Source organism: Misgurnus anguillicaudatus, chromosome 21 (genome assembly GCF_027580225.2).
Source record: "Misgurnus anguillicaudatus chromosome 21, ASM2758022v2, whole genome shotgun sequence".
Lineage (NCBI taxonomy): Eukaryota > Metazoa > Chordata > Actinopteri > Cypriniformes > Cobitidae > Misgurnus > Misgurnus anguillicaudatus.
This window is the reverse complement of record NC_073357.2, coordinates 23485666-23503461: the sequence shown is the minus strand read 5'-3', so window position 1 is coordinate 23503461 and position 17796 is coordinate 23485666. Positions and strand designations below refer to the sequence as shown.

The following is a 17796-nucleotide window of genomic DNA, read 5'->3' as shown; positions in this document are numbered from 1 at the left end:
CCTGATTTGGCAATAAAACGGGAACTCCATACTGAGCACTAAAAATGGTTTTCAAGGTCATTACTTGCATAGAGAATATTTGAAGGCGCAAATTTACATTTTATGAGGATCTATTGACAGCAATGCAATATAATACACATATAAATTATGTTTTTATCACTTTAGACTGAATCGTTTTTATCTATATACACCTCGGCTCCCCTTTCATGGTCGCCATTTTGTGTTTATGTATAAAGCTAAAAACACTTTTTACAAACAGTATGACCATTTACTTAGACATATACACATAAACAGATTTTCAGGAAACTCAGTTTTATTTATTAATGAAGTACTAATACAACAATAATTGGAAGGGAATCAACAAAGAACAGAAAATACAATGATCATTTTGTGATCAATGTTTCAGACAATTATCTCACAATTATTTTGTATTGCTTGTACATACTGCATTATATAAACTCTAAAGTCACATCTAATCTACACAACATTATGCAAAAAGGATTAACCGAACAGCGCTAAATAAAAATGTGAAAAAATATATGAAAAAGTCATAATATAAAAAAATGTCATCCCTTCCTAGGGTACATCAGACTTTACTCATACCCAGACTCTTGCAACTTGGAAATAGCTGATTTCTAACTGTGCACAATTTGTTGGGTGATCACAGCGCCAGACCGAGCACGAATCTTGATTTCACGAGACATCTGACACCAGACACATGGATAACAGCAGCAAATAGTGCATACGTCATCACAGCACGAACCCTGTTGATTAAAGATATTGACAAATTAATACATTAACAACCACTGAATTTAAATGACTGTAAACCATTTTACTTACAATGACTTTTAGTATAATATTTAATTAAATGTGTGTATATAAATCGTTACTTTAATACTATTACAAAGTTACCAGTACAAACTTAAAAATAGAGATCACAGGCAAATTTTAGTAGTAGTATTTTTGCAACCGTTAATGACTCTTTCAGCTATAAGTTTTGCATTACATTGTGCATGACGGAAATGGACACATCACAGGGAAGTAAACGACTAAGATCTGATAACACTATATTATGTATAGTACAAATATGGAAATGTGTTGTCATGGTGTTGACAATCTGTGATGGCAGAAAATGCGCTTTAGGGTGCCAACTTTTGTTTAAAACACACACTGTTACAGATAAACTAGAGAATGGTGTCTGTGATCACTATCATTTATATAGGTTCCCATTAGTGGTGAAATTTTTTGTGATAAAATTCATCCTACATAACAGTAGCGAAGCCAGAAATTTTAAACTGAGAGGACTTTGGTGAAATAGAGTGGACCTCAATGCCTACTCTAAAGGGGGTCGCACACCTGACGCGCAGCTCAGCGCCGCGTCGAGTCGCGTCTAGGGCAACTCGGAGGTATCGTAAACTGGAAGTGCACATTAAGTAGCGCAAGCTTCATCAGATAGCATCTACTTCAAAATGCAAAATATACGTTAGCAGCCAATGTTAATCGTTAATGATTTGGGACAAATATGATGTTATTTAATGTTCAAATATGTAAGTGGGGCTCTGTGGTGCAACAGGGATTTGAGCAACTTCCTGAGTCGTAGCTGGGCGGCGGGGACAGGCGCCACCTGTCGGCACCGGTGTGTGTATACTCATAGAAAACAACGTGTTCGAGTTTTTAGAACAGCGCGGCGCGTCCGGTGTGTGACCCCCTTCAAATTACATAATTTTACAATATAGTGGTTAAACGGATTACATTCGGTTCTTTTTTAAATTGTGGTTTAAATCATCATTGCATCAGCAAAAAAAGGGGGTTGTGAAAAATAAAATATATAATTTATATTTTTAAAGCTATAAAAGTGGTTTCCTTTTGTCTTCTGTTGTTTGATTAACATAATGACACAAACATAAGCAGATTCTTTGAGAGTACTGCCTCTTTAAGACCGGATAAGCACAGATCCATATACCGACACACATTTCTGATTTCTTCCTGATCTGTTTGCATTCACTTTAAAGGTGCTCTAAGCGAATTCACGCGTTTTAGACCATAAAATTTTTTGGTTACATACAGCAAACATCTCCTCACTATCTGCTTGCTGCCTGACCGCTGATCAAACGGTAAAAAAACGCAATCTCTGTAGACATCCCAGGCTCCACAAACTGCAATAAAAACACAGTGGCCAAACCTACCATCACGAAACATAACAAAGTGTTCCAGCCAATAAACGCCAAGAAGAATTAGGGGGTGGGAGTTGGGCGCGCTCATGAAAGCACGTAAGGTAGGGGGAGGAGTTAGTTTAAAGATCAACAAAAAGTGACGTTACACAGATTCGCTTAGAGCGCCTTTAACACAAAACTGTTTTATCAGAATACTTGCCAATGGTATTTCAAGATAATATTAGGTGTTTGTGTTTTGTAAAGCGCATAGAGATTATGTGTTTGCATGCTTTTTGAAATGTGCGTCTCTGTGTACACGCTTATGAGTGTCCATTTAAGGATGTACTCACACTATCCAAACCAAACCGTGCTTGTGCGCGTTTGACCGCCAAAGCCTGTTCGTTTGACTAGTGTGATCGCTCTGTACTGCGCACGGATTGGTTAATCGCGCTCCGGGCGGGTTGCAGAGATGAAGTGGAGCACGGTTCACTTGGGCTCAGGCGCGGAGGGTGTGAGCGCAATCGCGCCTGAGCGCGATTCAAAAGGTGAAGACGTCAATTGCGCGACCATTACCTTCATCTGCCTCCATAAAAACCTTTTGAGCAGATCAACTAAGCAATATGATGACATGTGAGAGGGCTGTCTGTAAACGCGCACCAAATGACTTTCATATAAAAAAAACACAGACTTAACGTTACGATGGGTTCCAGTGTTAAAGGCTCTCTAAGCGAATCTGCGAGACGTTAGTTATTGTTGACGTTTGAAACTGTTTTCAAACAGACGGAGCTAACTCCTCCCCCTCCCTTCCGTGCTTTCATGAACCCGCCCAACCCCCACCCCCAAATCCTTTTTGCCGTTTATTGGCTGGAATACTTTGTTTTGTTTTGTGCTGCTAGGTTTGGCCACTTGTTGATATTGCCGTTTGTGAAGCCTGGGCTGTATACAGAGATCGCGTTTTTTTACAGTTTGATCAGCGGACAGGCAGCAAGCAGATAGTGAGGAGATGTTTCCGGTATGTAACAAAAAATGTTTATGGTCTAAAACGCTTCAATTCGCTTAGAGCGCCTTTAAGAGAGCCATTTTCTACATGTTTTTTTTTAAACAATCCCATCTTAATGACGAAAGTGCGCCCAGGCTAGGGATGGGCATTTTCCAGTAATTTACTATTCGAATATTTAAGCTCATAAAGAACGAATATTCGAATATTCGTTTATTTAAATTATGTTAATTAAGACATGCGTCTTTTGTATTGTTCATTTTGTCATAATTTCAGGCTTATAATTAGGAAATATTCACAACAAGCTAAACTTATATTCTGTATGTATATGTATGTATGTATTTTTAAGTTGAAAACATTGTAAATTGTATATATATATATATATATATATTTTTTTTTTAATTCTTCTTAAAAAATATCCTACAGAAAAAAAGGCGTTAAAACCCCATGCGGAGCGAAGTCTGAGTCAGTCAAACCCTTAGTTTCAAGTCGGTCGTTAGTATGAATTCATTACTGTTGGATCTTACATACATTATATTATACCAAATATTATACATTAAACCCAAATCTAAGCGAAGTTTGAGGACTTGCGAAGTTTAAAGTTTGTGGACTTGACAAAGTAGGCTATCATCATTTAAACCCTTAAACAGACTCCAAATAAGAGCCCGGAGCAAACGAAAAAAACGCATCTACATAACCGACTGCTCAGTCAACATATAATTATCTTCTCAGTTTACATAGGTGTGATTGGCAAGGGACAAAAAAGCAGGAAAATATACGGCACACCTACCATGATGTGGCGACGTACATACGCACGCATGCACACACATATATATAATGAAATACAGTTGAAATATAATTTGACCATTATGTAGCCTTGCCACTGCATCAGACTGAACAAAATCATTTTGTGCTTTTAAAGGTAAATACATCAATGCGGTGCATTTTGAGAGTACAAATAAGTGACTAGATCTATGAGGATTTTTATGTTCTTGTAAACAAATTTGTGCCCTTTTAGTAAAATCTTTGGTTGCTAATAATAATAATAATAATAATAATAATAATAATAATAATAAGGCACACAAACCACATACACAACATGATAAATGAGATTTGCCATTGGTCAAAACATGTTTAATGTTTGTAGAATAATTAGAGGGGACTTTTAATACAGATTAATTATTGATTACAACATTTGAACGCTGAATTTAAAGTGGATACTGTAACTTTAAAGTTACTTAATTCAAATGTTGTGACTTTCTGGAAAGGCAGTCAAGTGCATTTGTCTTTTGCATAGTTCTTTTGTCACAGTCGAGCTACGCGTTTCACACGCACACGCGCGCACACACACACACACACACACCCACACACACACACACACACAGGGAAACCAGATCCATGAATGTGTGTGTTTGTCATTATATTATTCTGTAATTGCAAGCATTACTGCCAGATTCACAAACCATTAAGAGGAGCAAATACAGGCGTGTGTTCGTCAGGATGACGTTGGATCTGATTCGCGTAACTTATATGCGTGCGTTAACGTGAGTGATTACAGAATAATAATGCAAGCAAACGTTTTGACACAAACGCAACTTTATTTTGATATTGCGAGACAGCATTTCACCTCGACGAGAAATCTGATATTTACATTACTGGCATATAGCGGTCTAATTTGAAACGGACAGTTTTGTAAAAGCAGCAAACACCTGGCAGGTTCTCTTAATTTCTTACTAAAATGCTGTTTGTCTCTGCCTATTCCTTCTATCCATGCCCAGCGCCACTGATTTAAGTCCTTTATCAAATAGGTCGTCTTACCTAGCCTAGGCTTCATATACATAAGGTGTGTTCGACATCGGCTGTGGCTGGATGTAACCGATCGGCGAGATTAGCCGCGTGCAGGCGGGGAGGAGCTGAAAACGGAGACGTGAAGTCGGACGCGCTGTGGTTCCCGTAGCTTGCTGCATTTACGTCAGGCATGGCTGATCACGTGCCGTTTGCTTGCTTAATCGCATTAAACATGATTTGTAAGATGTACATAAAAAGTGAATTATACTGTTTTGAATGTCCGTGTATGAGCATGAGTGTAACTGAAGAGGCTTACAGCAGTGTTTTTACAAGAATAAAGTGTTCAACATAAGCATATATTATTTAAATACCAATGTAGTGGGGTCTACGTTTTTTATCCATTTTATTTTGATGAAGATGACACAATATAACATTGCGACTACATGAAAAGAGCTTTAACTGTTATAAAAATACAGATTTGTGAGCATTTGTGGAACTGAGGGCGTGAAAATAAGCACGAAACACACGTGATTGTTGTCATGTGGTGAATCCGACCAATCTTGAAACAGCTGTGTCGTCATTACAGCCCGTGCAGCTCCTCTTCGCGAACTGCGCTGGCTTACTCAGGCGGCTGATCTCGAACCGCTCTCGCGGTACTTAAAAAACCATATGACACAATCACGTGCCTGCAGCGCCAGCTGAAGTCGGACAAAAATACTAACCGGAATGCACTGCTTCAAGTCAGCCACCGATCGGTCTGCGCAGCGCCGCATGAAGTCGAACACACCTATACTCTTCATCCTGCTGACAACGTTAACTTGTTATGACGTCTCCGCGGCCGCGCGGCATCTGCACATTCTGCAGCTGGATCTCAGCCACACCTCAAAGACCCCTCCCCATTCTACTTCTGATTGGCTAGTTTGTTAGTTTGGTTGAGAGTGAAAGATGTGTTCCTCTCATTCTATTTGTAGGCAAACGCATGATTTTTTTTTATTCGCAGCCAAGACCACACGCCGGATCTGACTGCAAGCTCTTTGGTGAGCTCTGTTTGAATTGAAGTTCGATCGTGACAAATAAATAGACTACTTGCGGAGTCAGTGATATGCGGCCATTTATAACGGTGCCTTGCAACCCCCCCCCCCACACACACACACACATAAACACAAAAAAATGGATTTGCATGATTCACGAAAACCTCATTTTCAGGTCGGGAAAGCCGGAATTCCGGATTTTTCCGGAAGAATCACACCCCTGGTTTAGTTTGACATGTATTTGTGAATAAAGAAACCATCTTTACCCTACCTGCTTCGGTGAAAGCCCGTTCTTCTGACTAGATACAATAATGCCGGTGCTGCGGAGAAAACTCTTCCTCGTGTTGCACGTGATGATGGTTATCGGATAAAAACAACAGACGGATTGAACAAGATTGAATATCTGTATTTAACATTATTTTACAAATAACGTAAGCTGGCTCGATAGATTATTGTTGACTGTCCAAAGTTACTAACGTTAGCTTAATTTAACAAGATTTCACAAAGACGGAGCTTTGCTTTTAAACAGCCATGTGCAGTTATCCGGTTCATTTTCAAAAGAGCACCGCATATTATAAATGTTCTCCTTTTCATTTCGTTCTCCGTGTCTGTCTCGTTATTAACAAAATAAAGTAGACTTTATAACAGAAAGCTTACAAATCTCTCATGATGTGTTGATGCGGGCGGCAGAGAAGCACGTTTAATAACACGTGAGCCCTTACTGAGCCAGTTGCCAAATATGGCGCGGCGCGGCCAAACCCGGAGATAAAAGAAAAAAAAACTTAAATTCGTCTGCAATCTGCATTGCCAAACAATCAGAAATATATACGAATTAATGTTCATGTATATCTTACATTTAAGTCTGTAAAAGAGTATAGATGAAGTGAAAAAGCATTAAATAAGTCGTAACCCTTTGGTGGCACATTAAAAACAAACAAACATTCGAATAGCATTTTTTAAATTCGAATTATCATTGCCGATCGAATATTCGAATATCCGTGCCCATCCCTAGCCCAGGCTCAGTTTGATTAAACTGCAGTGTGAGTGTGTGCATCTAGGGGAGTAGGGAGGGGTGACAATCGCGCTAGGGCATGGTTTGGTGTGGATAATGCGAGTGCGCCCTAAGTATCTGTATCTGTGCACACAGAAAACAGCTTACTTTAACATCTCCTTATGCTTAAATAAGTTAATATCGCTTGAATGTTACATTTTGCAAGGTTTAGAAACAAACAAATATATTTAATATAAACTCAAACAATAATAATAAAAACTGCTTTCCCACAAAATAATTTGGGTCTCTTCTGACTGGGTGGACTAGCTGTCAATCTGGGGGAGCCAGTGCCACCCCGGCCCTTGTTTAGCCTTGCCACTGTTACATAATGAAAAAAAACAGCAGTCTGTTAAACCTTGATATCTGTAATATTGACTGAGTACGGTTATATCAACGATTGAAATCAATGATTGAAATCAAACTTGTATGCTCTCATAATAAGTTTAAGAGACTTTAACCTGGATTTCAAAGACAGGGTAACATAAACGTCAGGCAGAACTGATAATATAATATATTGTATCACACAACATCAAAAAGCTTTAAGATTTTATTGGTTCTGCACTGTAAATGACAAACATCCCTTAGTTATGCAGTAAACATCTGTTCTTCAGTTCTGTATAACAACCTGGATGTGGTCAACTTCATGATTTAAAATAGAGAAATGAAAACCTGTATTTGCCTTGCATAGTAAAGTGGTTTACAAATATAAATAGTCGAGAGCAAGGGCGAAAGTATTTTTCAGAAAAACGTAATTTTAAAAGATAATGTTTTAGGCAGATACATCTAGAGTTTAGTTTTGAAAATCTGAGAAGTCAAACGTCAGGATGTGTTCGAGCACTAGATAACCTGTAGATTGATCAGTACTTTAACACAGCACAAATGACCACTTTAGCAATTTACTTATAATGGAAACAGCTTTCCAGACCTAGACGCGCAAAACGAAGAGGAAATAATACAATATTTGTCAGCTCTGTCAAGGGTTACGTGCTAAAGATACTGTCATAGTTTGGTATGCAAATGTTATCAGGGCTAGGAGAAAATCGCTTTGTTACTTTCTTCTCGAGTTACTTTCGCCCCGGTTCTCCCCTACACTGTAAAACCAAAGAAGTTCACAAAACTTTTGTGGAAACAAATTACCTAAAAAATATTTAAGTAAACCAATTCAATATATATTTCAATTTCAATATACATTACAAATAACCCAAACTTAAAAGTTTGTATTTCATTATATTTAATATCGTCACCTTCCTAAAATAATTGCCTAAGTTATTTTTTCAGGTTTCTCAGAAAACACAAAGAAATGGAACTAACTACAGATGTTGAGTAGATATGTGTTCTTCTTAATGCAGCTGCCATTCAGAAAAGCTTGTAAAATTGTAAAAAAGTCTCAATGTCTTTTGACTTTGAGCCTAAAACATTTTTGTCAAAAATTTGGCAATATTTAAATACGCTAAAAGCTACAGTTTAATGTCATGGAAACAGAAAATGTGGCCACAATGTGATGAATCTAACAAAGTAAGTGTGAATTCACACAGCTTACATACAGCTGGGGGGGGGGGTATGTGCTATGTGACACTGCCACATAAGACTCATGTTTTAAACGCTCAAATATATATGTTTGTGATTTTATGTATTTTTGAGTTTTAAATGGGTATTACATGTCGCAATAAGATGAAGCAATAAGAGCAACACAAGAACATCAATACATCAATATATGACAAGTGCACTGGAACTAGTCTCATCAAGTCTAACACAGTATACAAAGCCAATGGTTAGTAAAATATATAGAAAGAGAATGTAAATATATAGATAGAAAAAAAGATATGAGCAAGTGAGGTGTTGGCGGAACAGATGGGTAGATTCTTAAAGACTGCTACATAGTCAGCAGATCTTGCCGCAACCGGCAGATCATTCCAAAAATGATCAGAACCAGAGAAGGTACGCTATAGTGTTTTCCCTTTTTGAGATGGCACCACAAGTCGTCACTTTGTGACAGAGCGCAGGGATCTAGAGGTTACATAAGTCTGTATATGCGATTGAAGGTTAGGGGGTGCTGACCCAGAGGTCGTTTTAAAGGCCAGGAGCAGAGCTTTGAATGTGATGCTAGCTGCTATAGGAAGCCAATGTTACCTGACAATAAGAGGAGTGGTGTTCGCCCTCTTTGGTGCATTGAAAACCACTCTTGCCGCAGCATTTTGGATCATCTGTAGGTGTTTGATTGTGCAGACTGGGAGTCCGGCCAGTAACGCATTGCAATAGTCCAGTATGGACAGGATAAGAGCCTGGACTAGAACTTGTGTAGCATGCTCAGATACAGTAGTAAAGGTTACATTTTCCTAATGTTGTAGAGGATGTGTCTACAAGAGTGAGCAGTGCTGGCAACATGCTCCATGAAACTAAAGCAATCATCAATGAACACTCCCAGGTTTCTGGCTGTCCTGAAAGGCATAATGGTTGAAGAACCTAGTTGAACGGAAAGACTGTGATGAATCTTAAAGTCAGAAGATACGACAAGCAGTTCTGTCTTTGCAAGTTTCAGCTAGAGTGAGATGTCACTCAGGCATGCTAAGATGCAGGCAGAAAGTGTGGGATCGTCAGGCTGGAACGGCAAGTGGAGGTGTGTGTCATCCGCATAGCATTGGTAAGAAAAGTCATGACTGAACCCAAGAATGTCATGTATATGGAAAAGAGCAGTGCTCAAAGCACTGAGCCTTGAGGTACCCCGGTACTAAGTAATTGTGGTTTGGTGTTGTCACCTCTCCAGGATACTTTAAATCAGTGTTTCTCAATCCTGGTCCTCGAGGACCCCCTCCCAGAAAGCCCTAGATGTCTCCCTATTTAAAAAACCTAAACCAACTCATCAGCCTCCTTCGAGAATCTATCCCTAGCTAATGAGTTAAATCAGGTGTGTTAATCAAGGAGACATCTATAACACTCCGGGAGGGGGTCCCTGGGGACAAGGATTGACAAAACACTGCTCTAAATGACCTACCTGAGAGGATGTGTTCAGTACAGATGATTTGGAAGCTGCCCTTGCCTGCCTTAGGGCTTCAATGACTGAGAGCAGCGCAGTTTCGGTGGAGTTGCCACTCTTAAAACCAGTTGGTGTTTAGGAGGTTATTTTGTGTGAAGAATGAGTAGAGCTGGTCAAAAACCACACGCTCAAGAGACTTGGCAACGAAGGAAAGGAGAGATATGAGTCTGTAGTTCTCTGATTTTGTGACGATTTCCATCCTTCTGACAATCCTAGCTATGTACCAGTTATCTAGATCAGTGGTTTTCAATTCCAGTCCTCGGGCCCCCCCTCCCAGAATGTTTTAGATGTCTCCTTATATGAAACACCTGATGTCATTCATCGGTTCCTTAATTAACCCACTAACGAGCTGATGATCTGAATCAGGTGTTTTTATATATGGAGACATCTAAAATGTTCTGGGAGGGGGGGCCCCGAGGACTGGAATTGAAAACCACTGATCTAGATGGTTCTGAAGATTATCTTGTCAGATTTTCCCTTGGTGTAAGGTGTGTTAAGAGTGTCCGAACCTGATCAGAATTCTGGATGCTTTAACATGTTTCATGATTTTTTAATTTTTAGTGTAAGTATGCAGTGTCATAGGTACATCTTTGACTTTTATAACAAACCAAACCGTTTGAAAATCGGAAAAATTTTAAACAAATTATGATCATTTAAAAGTACCTGCACCATTAAAACTCAATGCTACGAGTGAGCGAGCGCCCTGTGGTAAGATGGCCATCAAATGCGGACGTTCCACTCAATTGGCTAGCAGCGCGGGCGAGACATCTACCCTTTACACATATCTATGACAGACAGAGCGCAGTTATGCAAATTGGAAAACCACGCCCAACAGTCTAACCGTCTCCATTGACTTTGCATTGCGAGAGGCCGCCTCCTTGTCATTTCCGGCCTACAACAAACAACAGAACAATGCCCAAAAGCCGCTGTGTGACAAGGCGCACAGCCAACAAGCCAAAAAACCCAGAAATAAGGTTTTATAAGCTGTCGAGCCATAAAACTCAGCCTTTAAGGAGAAAAAAGTGGATCGCCGACTACGTTTCCCCCTAGTGGGCCCAGTTCTATTAATAGTAGTATTATGAAAAGTTGCCTGTTTCCAATTTTGTGTCTTTAAACACTCGTTTTTGGGGTCGACAGCTTATAAAAACATTTTACTAGTTTTTTTTTTGCTTTTTAGCTGTACATCCCGTCACACAGCAGTTTTTAGGCATTATTCTGTTTTTTGTTATAAGCCAGTAATGACAATCAGGCAGCCTCCCGCAATACAAAGTCAACGGAGACGGATGTATTGTCCCCCCCCGGTGGGCGTGGTTTTCAGGTTATGATGCGCTGCGCTCTGTCTCTATTGGTGAGTACTTTGAATGCACACAAGAGGAGCAGTCAGGGTCAAGTTTCTTGGGAAAGAGAGCAGTAAACACAAAATCAGAAGACTGAACAATGCCACGCAAAACAAAACCTCATGATCGACTATTTTATTGATTTATCATTTCAGTGAAAAAAATTTTTATGTTTATTGAACTTTATGAAATAACTTTGTCTGTTTTCTTGTAGTTAAGTCTAAGCCAGTCTAACAACTGCTGGGATCCTAATTATAACGATAAACTTTAGCAAGTTATCTCAGCCACACTGATCTCTAAAGACAGTTTACCTTCCCATTTCCTGTGTGGAGTCATGGTCGGATGTATTAATATAGCTGCTTCCTTTCTAAAAGTTAAACTAACGGTTTTAAACTTTAACAAAAAAATTATTTGTCCTAAAATATAAATTGATAAGCATTAAATTTAAATTTAAAATACATGTTGACACATTACTTCAACACATTTGTTGTTAAACAAATGATACGTTTTTGTTTCTTGGAAATTATTGCTTCGATTAACGATTTGCAAGATAGAATCTCATAATTCCAACCAGAACATTTTTAGAATAAGAAGAATCTATATTTAGCCTGTAACAAAAATCCCCATTTACAAAAGATTTTGATATTGTTCATTTAGAATACATCTAGGGTCTCTGTCCTTTTTATGTAAGTGACTTGTTCCCCATATATGTAATGCAAAAACTTTAAAGCTCAGTATCTCAAAACTGCTCAAAATATAGTCAGAACCTGACAAGTTGTTAACACGTATAATTTTTTGACATGGCATTTCTCTAAACTCTACACACACAAAAATATCACAGATCTCTTGCGGAAGCAAACAACCCATTCAATTGCATAAGCACTCATTAATGTATTTGCACACGTTCTGTACATACATCTATGCATACATATTACCGCCACAAAGTGTTCACATGCGAGCTTGTGTGTTCACTTAGAAATCCTAGCTTGAGAACTATAAATAGAGATCAGGGTGGCTTTTTTGGTTTGGACAACAATGGTGACCAATTTTGGAGAGAGAGAACGATGAAGGTGAGTAAGAGTACAGGGGGACAAAGAGGAATACAACCATTTGTTTAAAGTGTGTTTAAATGTATTTACTTTATTGCACACTAAGAGACAGATTTAATCAGGCCACATTTCAATAAAGCGCAGATGGAAGTGGAAATTTCTGTGGGTGATATACTGACAAGGTGCACAGCCGCAAAATCTAATTTGCATGATGATCAAAGTAATCTACCAAGAGCAGCGCAAGTTAAGAGTAGGGTTTAGTGCATGCTTTTTAAGCACTAAATAAGCATTTCTCAACGCGGGCATTCAGAGGGCATCGGGGGACGCTGGAAAGGGGGGTGTTCAGGCATTCTTTTGAGAGTTTACACCAAAAATTAAATACTATCTGCAACAATGTGCATAGAAACCACAGGGGACCAAAGAACACGATCTAGCCAACTTTTTTCACACACCACTTCTTGTCTATGTTCTTAGTAGGGGTGTAACGGTTCAAAGTACTCACGGTTTGGTGCGTATCACGGTTTTTAGGGTCACAGTTTCAGTAGTTTTCGGTACACTTTGGTCACAACAGGCTTCTTTACAAAAATAAAAACCTAAGGCTTTTTTTAAGTGACACTGTAGTTTTTCAACCTTCATAATATATTTTCAAGACCCTTGTGATGGTACATCGACTTAAAATAGGTTAAATGACATGTCTACCATAGCCTGCCGCGATCTGTATCGCTTTTACTCATACTTTTAAACTTGGGGTTTCGTGTAGTAACCCGAGCACAAAACAAAAAACTTCAAAAATCTGCTTTACGGCATACGTCACTTCCTCCACTTCCTCAAATTCGGACATGAGAGCGCAACTTTTTATTTTCCTGATGTTTTTGTCATGGCCGAAGCAGCAACTAAGAAAAAGAAACCTATGGTTTTGTCGGAGGATACCAGAAAGCGAAAACTGGAGAGTGACAGAAAAAAAAGAAGGACGAGGATCAATTATATTGGGCCAGCGTTTGCTCGCTGGTGTGAACTAAAGAAGGAGGAGGGGTTTCTGACCGATGCTGACTTGGCCCTCATGCTTTTGAACTAGTAATTATGTTATATTGCTTGCATATATAAGTCCTGTCTGGCGCCCGAACACTATTTTTTTACGTGAATTTTACTGGAAGCTACTTGGACAGTTTAGAGAGAGACTTATATCACGTGACATGGTGGCGTTGTGGTGGCGTCATGGACCTAGGACATGGGCGATCCGGGTTCGCTTCCTCAAAGACGTGAAACTCACCGAGTGTTCAGGGGTGTTCACTGATATGCTCACCAGAGGTGGGTAGTAACGAATTAACTTTACTTTGTTACATTTACTTGAGTACATTTTTTGGGTAACTAGTACTTTTTGAGTAAATTTAAGGATGGGTACGGGAGTACCGGAGATATCGGAGGCAGATCATGCGTTGCTTCAAGTTCGGTCTATGTTTTCACTCCAAGAGGTCAAAAAGAATAGTTTTATAATGCGATGCATGCTTTGTTCAATAAAAGAGCTGACATCTCAGCGTACAGGAATTTAAGATCCAACCTGAAGTGGTAAGTGTCGCAGAATGTCTATTTGAACATTCTTGTGCAAGCGATGACAAAACCTAGTGTAAGTTAAACCATACAAACAGCACATTCACATCTGCACATTTCCATATAATTTCCCCACAACTAAACAAAACAGAATAATGTCGTCTTGCATTTATACACAAATCTGGACACCTCACTAATGTGTAGAAAATACATTCAAATAAAAACGGGGTTGTATTTTAATTAAATCCTTCCTAATGAATGAATGAATAAAAATAAAAGAATAAAGTTTGTTTTTAAAGAAACATGTATTATATATTATAATAAATGTAGAGTTGATTTGCACAAACAGATAAGTTCCATATGAAATTCTAAAATGCTCATTTTTATTAAGCTCCTGTTTATGTTCAGTAATTGCACTTTAATGGCAATGAAAATAACCTATTCATATAAAAACATGATAACAAACAGACACACGTTCTTTTTTGTTTACTGTCTGCACGTTTAAAGGCAGATGCTGACAAGTTTGTGTTGTGAACATGAAAATAAATACAGAGTTAACCGTCAGAAAAACATCTGTGTGTGTGTGTATGTGTGTTTGAGATTTTTTCTCAAATGACACATTATGTGATGTTAATGTACCCATTGCAGGACTGAGATAGGCTGCTTTACTTGTATATAAGCAGAACAATGAGACTTTTAAGGAGAGGTTTGTGAAAACCCTCCAAGTAGTCTGTAATTCAGTGGTTTTGCGCTACTTCTCTATCAGATCGGAAGTAACGAGTAACTAACAACTTGAGTAGTTTTTTCATCTAATACTTTTTTACTCTTACCCCTTGTTCAGACAGCCAACGACAAGCAGTAGCAGAGTGATGCGATCTCATTCATTTCAATGGAAACCTGGCGACTTTCGGCAACACGAGCGAAAGTGACCGTTGGCGACCGTATGGGCGTGTCCAGCGACGCGAGAAAGTTAAGAAAAGTTTAACTTTATGCAAATGTCGAGCGACTTTCGGGAGCGACTACCAATGAGAACAAAGCAGTGGAGTTCACGTCATCCTTCTCTCCTCAGTTACTGGCGTAAATGGTACTCATTTGTTTATGACAAGCAGATTTAGAAATGCCTCATTGAAAGAGACAAGCGACACACAGCGATAACATCGCTGGCTGTCTGAACGAGGGGTTACTCAAGTAAATTACCCACCTCTGATGCTCACACAAAAATCGCTGCAAAAGACGCATTCCAACAGGTTTTATCATAGTTTTTGTCCAACTCCATTGACTTGTATTAGATGCGTTATGAGGTATTACTCTGTGCCGGGAACCTTGTTTGTATTCATGCAATTGGCAAAGGTGGATTATCGCCACCAACTGGGCTGGAGTGTCTATTATTCAAGCTCTCAACGGAAGAATATACGGGTGTGAGGCGTTTGGAAAAATAGGTCCACAAGTTTACAACGAATGCTAAAACAGCTGTTGGAAAGCATCTTTTGCAGCGATTTTTGTGTGAGCATATCAGTGAACACCCCTGACCACTCTTTGTAAACGAAAGTTTCATGCATTTTAGGAAAGATTGTTCCAGTGCACCTATACACCCATTGTAGAGGTGGGAGGTGAAACAACAAACACCCGAAAATTATCGGGGCAGCAGCATATGTCGAAATTTCAGTCAAACCGTTCTATTTCATCATAAACAATCTGAAAACAGGGCTTTAAGTGTAAAATACCAATCTTGTCCTTTAAACAAATAGCTCATTGAAAATAACAAATGTGGGTTATTATGGGTTCCTATCTAATCTACGTGTTGTTTATTTTGCTTTTTATATAAATAAACTACTTTTGAAGGACTTTATTTTTATTTATTCTTAGCAGAGTTTACCGAAAATTAAGTGATGACCACAAAAGCCGGATGTTTATGTTGTCACTGCTGAAACCATCTATATAACACAAGAGCTGTGTGTGTGTGTGTGTGTGTGTGTGTGTGTGTGTGTGTGTGTGTGTGTGTGTGTGTGTGTGTGTGTGTGTGTGTGTGTGTGTGTGTGTGTGTGTGTGTGTGTGTGTGTGTACGTGTGTGTGTGTACGTGTGTGTGTGTACGTGTGCGTGCTTACATTGATGCCATACTGCTCTCTCATCTTCTTACGGAGACAGCAAGACACCACCATGCAGAAGCTGTCTAACAAAGGCATGCAGAAACAGCATCCAAATTGGGACGCAGTCTGACACTGCAAGCAAGGGAAACAAAACAGGGCACAGCAACCTAAAAGACACACAATGAGCAGTTAAAAGAATAAAAGAATATGGCTTGTTTTAACATGCGACAAATGAGTGTACAATCACTCTCTGTATTATATAACATCCCATGCATGTACTTAACAAAATATTTTGTAAATACTACATTAGTATACTTTTGAAAAGCACAGGAGTACAAACACATTATTCCATTCATTTAGCGTGCCTTTCAAGGACACAAAAATGTTTGGATCATGCCCTTCTTGAAACATTTTGAAAAGATGCTTGCAATGTATGACTGATACTACGGATTACCAGTAATAACGCTATAAACAATGTTCAGTTTCTTCTAAAGTTGTTTCTTTGTTTGATATTTCTGACAAAATAGCGCCAGGAGCCGAGGGGGTAAATATCTGTATTGCTACTGTATCTGCTTTTGTGACTTGCAGAACTAAAGCAAATTTCATTATTTGGTAAAAGTGCAATGTAGTCCTATTGCTTAAGAAACCTATGGTTGGTTTCATGAACTGTTTAGACTTACAAGTTAGTCATCAATTAACTGAGAGTAACTATAATATGGGTCAGTAGGTGACTTACAAGTGCTCATATCAGAACAGCAATCACAGATCCCTGTGGTCCAGGTCCCAGATGAGACCTGCTGGGTCGTCACAATGGTAGTTTGATGAACTGCCATGACTGTTGAGAGTGATTAAGATGAAACATTTAGAGACAATTTCACTAGATATGACATGATTTTTTTCACATTTAATTGAGATACATTTAGAGGTAGAGGTTTGGTCACTACTAGAGACTAAAGAGAGGGGTTTTGTGGGTTTTTTCTTCGCCCACTTTATTTCCTGTTGACGTTACTTTTCATTTATCTAACGATAGTTTTAAAACTTTCCGACTTCACAACCGCATCGATGGGTTAGGTGAAAGGTAACATTAGGTGTTTTTCTATGATGCACAGTAGACTAGTTATAGCTGAATAATTCGACGGCAAAAAGAAATAAATTGAGCACACTGTTCAAATTTAATTTCATTTGACGACAAGTCTCACGCGGTCCGTTTTAAGTTCCCAAATGCGCTTCGAGTAAACATCATTAACATATTTTACATGAGTAGCTACTCTGTTTAGCTGCACGATGTTATATTTGATAAAAGTTTGCAAAAAGGTTTATCAATATAAGTTTAATGAGTTTAAAATTCAGCGAGACAAGCTGACATTAAACCTTGTAGCAACATCTGCATTTGAACGAGTGAATAAATGTATCATCTAACTTACTTTTAGGCGTGCAGGTGTGTGGCTGTAGCTGTGGTGGTGGGCTCTCGTGAAATGAAACTTAAGTCCGATTTCGTCACGACCTGATGGATCTTCCCCTATTTGTTTTTCTGTCTCATTTACTACGAAGCGGTAAACTTTCGATTTAGATTTAAACTTTTCGATTCACAATACTTTTTGTTGATAATTTGTTATAACGTGTCATTTTGTATGTGTAAGCAATAATGTGAGTTTTTTTGTTTTTCCTCTTAAATGCAAATGATCTGATCTCTGCACTAAATGGCAGTGTCGTGGTTGGA

At 38.8% G+C, this 17796-nt stretch overlaps 1 protein-coding gene across 1 annotated transcript; it reads right to left on the bottom strand.

The window, feature by feature from the left end:
- Positions 1–295: 295 nt before the first annotated feature.
- On the bottom strand, positions 296–17641 carry ponzr1 (plac8 onzin related protein 1). Its single transcript, XM_055197802.2, has 4 exons — positions 17501–17641; positions 16813–16911; positions 16095–16243; positions 296–764 (listed from the first exon to the last, which is right to left on the bottom strand). The coding sequence occupies exons 2-4, from the start codon at positions 16907–16909 to the stop codon at positions 636–638; spliced, it is 375 nt and encodes a 124-aa protein (XP_055053777.1). The 5' UTR covers positions 16910–16911; positions 17501–17641; the 3' UTR covers positions 296–635.
- Positions 17642–17796: the final 155 nt, after the last annotated feature.

Excerpts from the sequence above, each read along its gene's own strand:
- ponzr1 (XM_055197802.2), bottom strand. The coding sequence starts at position 16,909 with ATGGCAGTTCATCAAACTACCATTGTGACGACCCAGCAGGTCTCATCT. Across the intron at positions 16,244-16,812 it reads CTGTTCTGATATGAGCACTT|GTTGCTGTGCCCTGTTTTGT; the intron begins GTAAGTCACCTA and ends TGTGTCTTTTAG. Across the intron at positions 765-16,094 it reads GAGAGCAGTATGGCATCAAT|GGTTCGTGCTGTGATGACGT; the intron begins GTAAGCACGCAC and ends TTTAATCAACAG.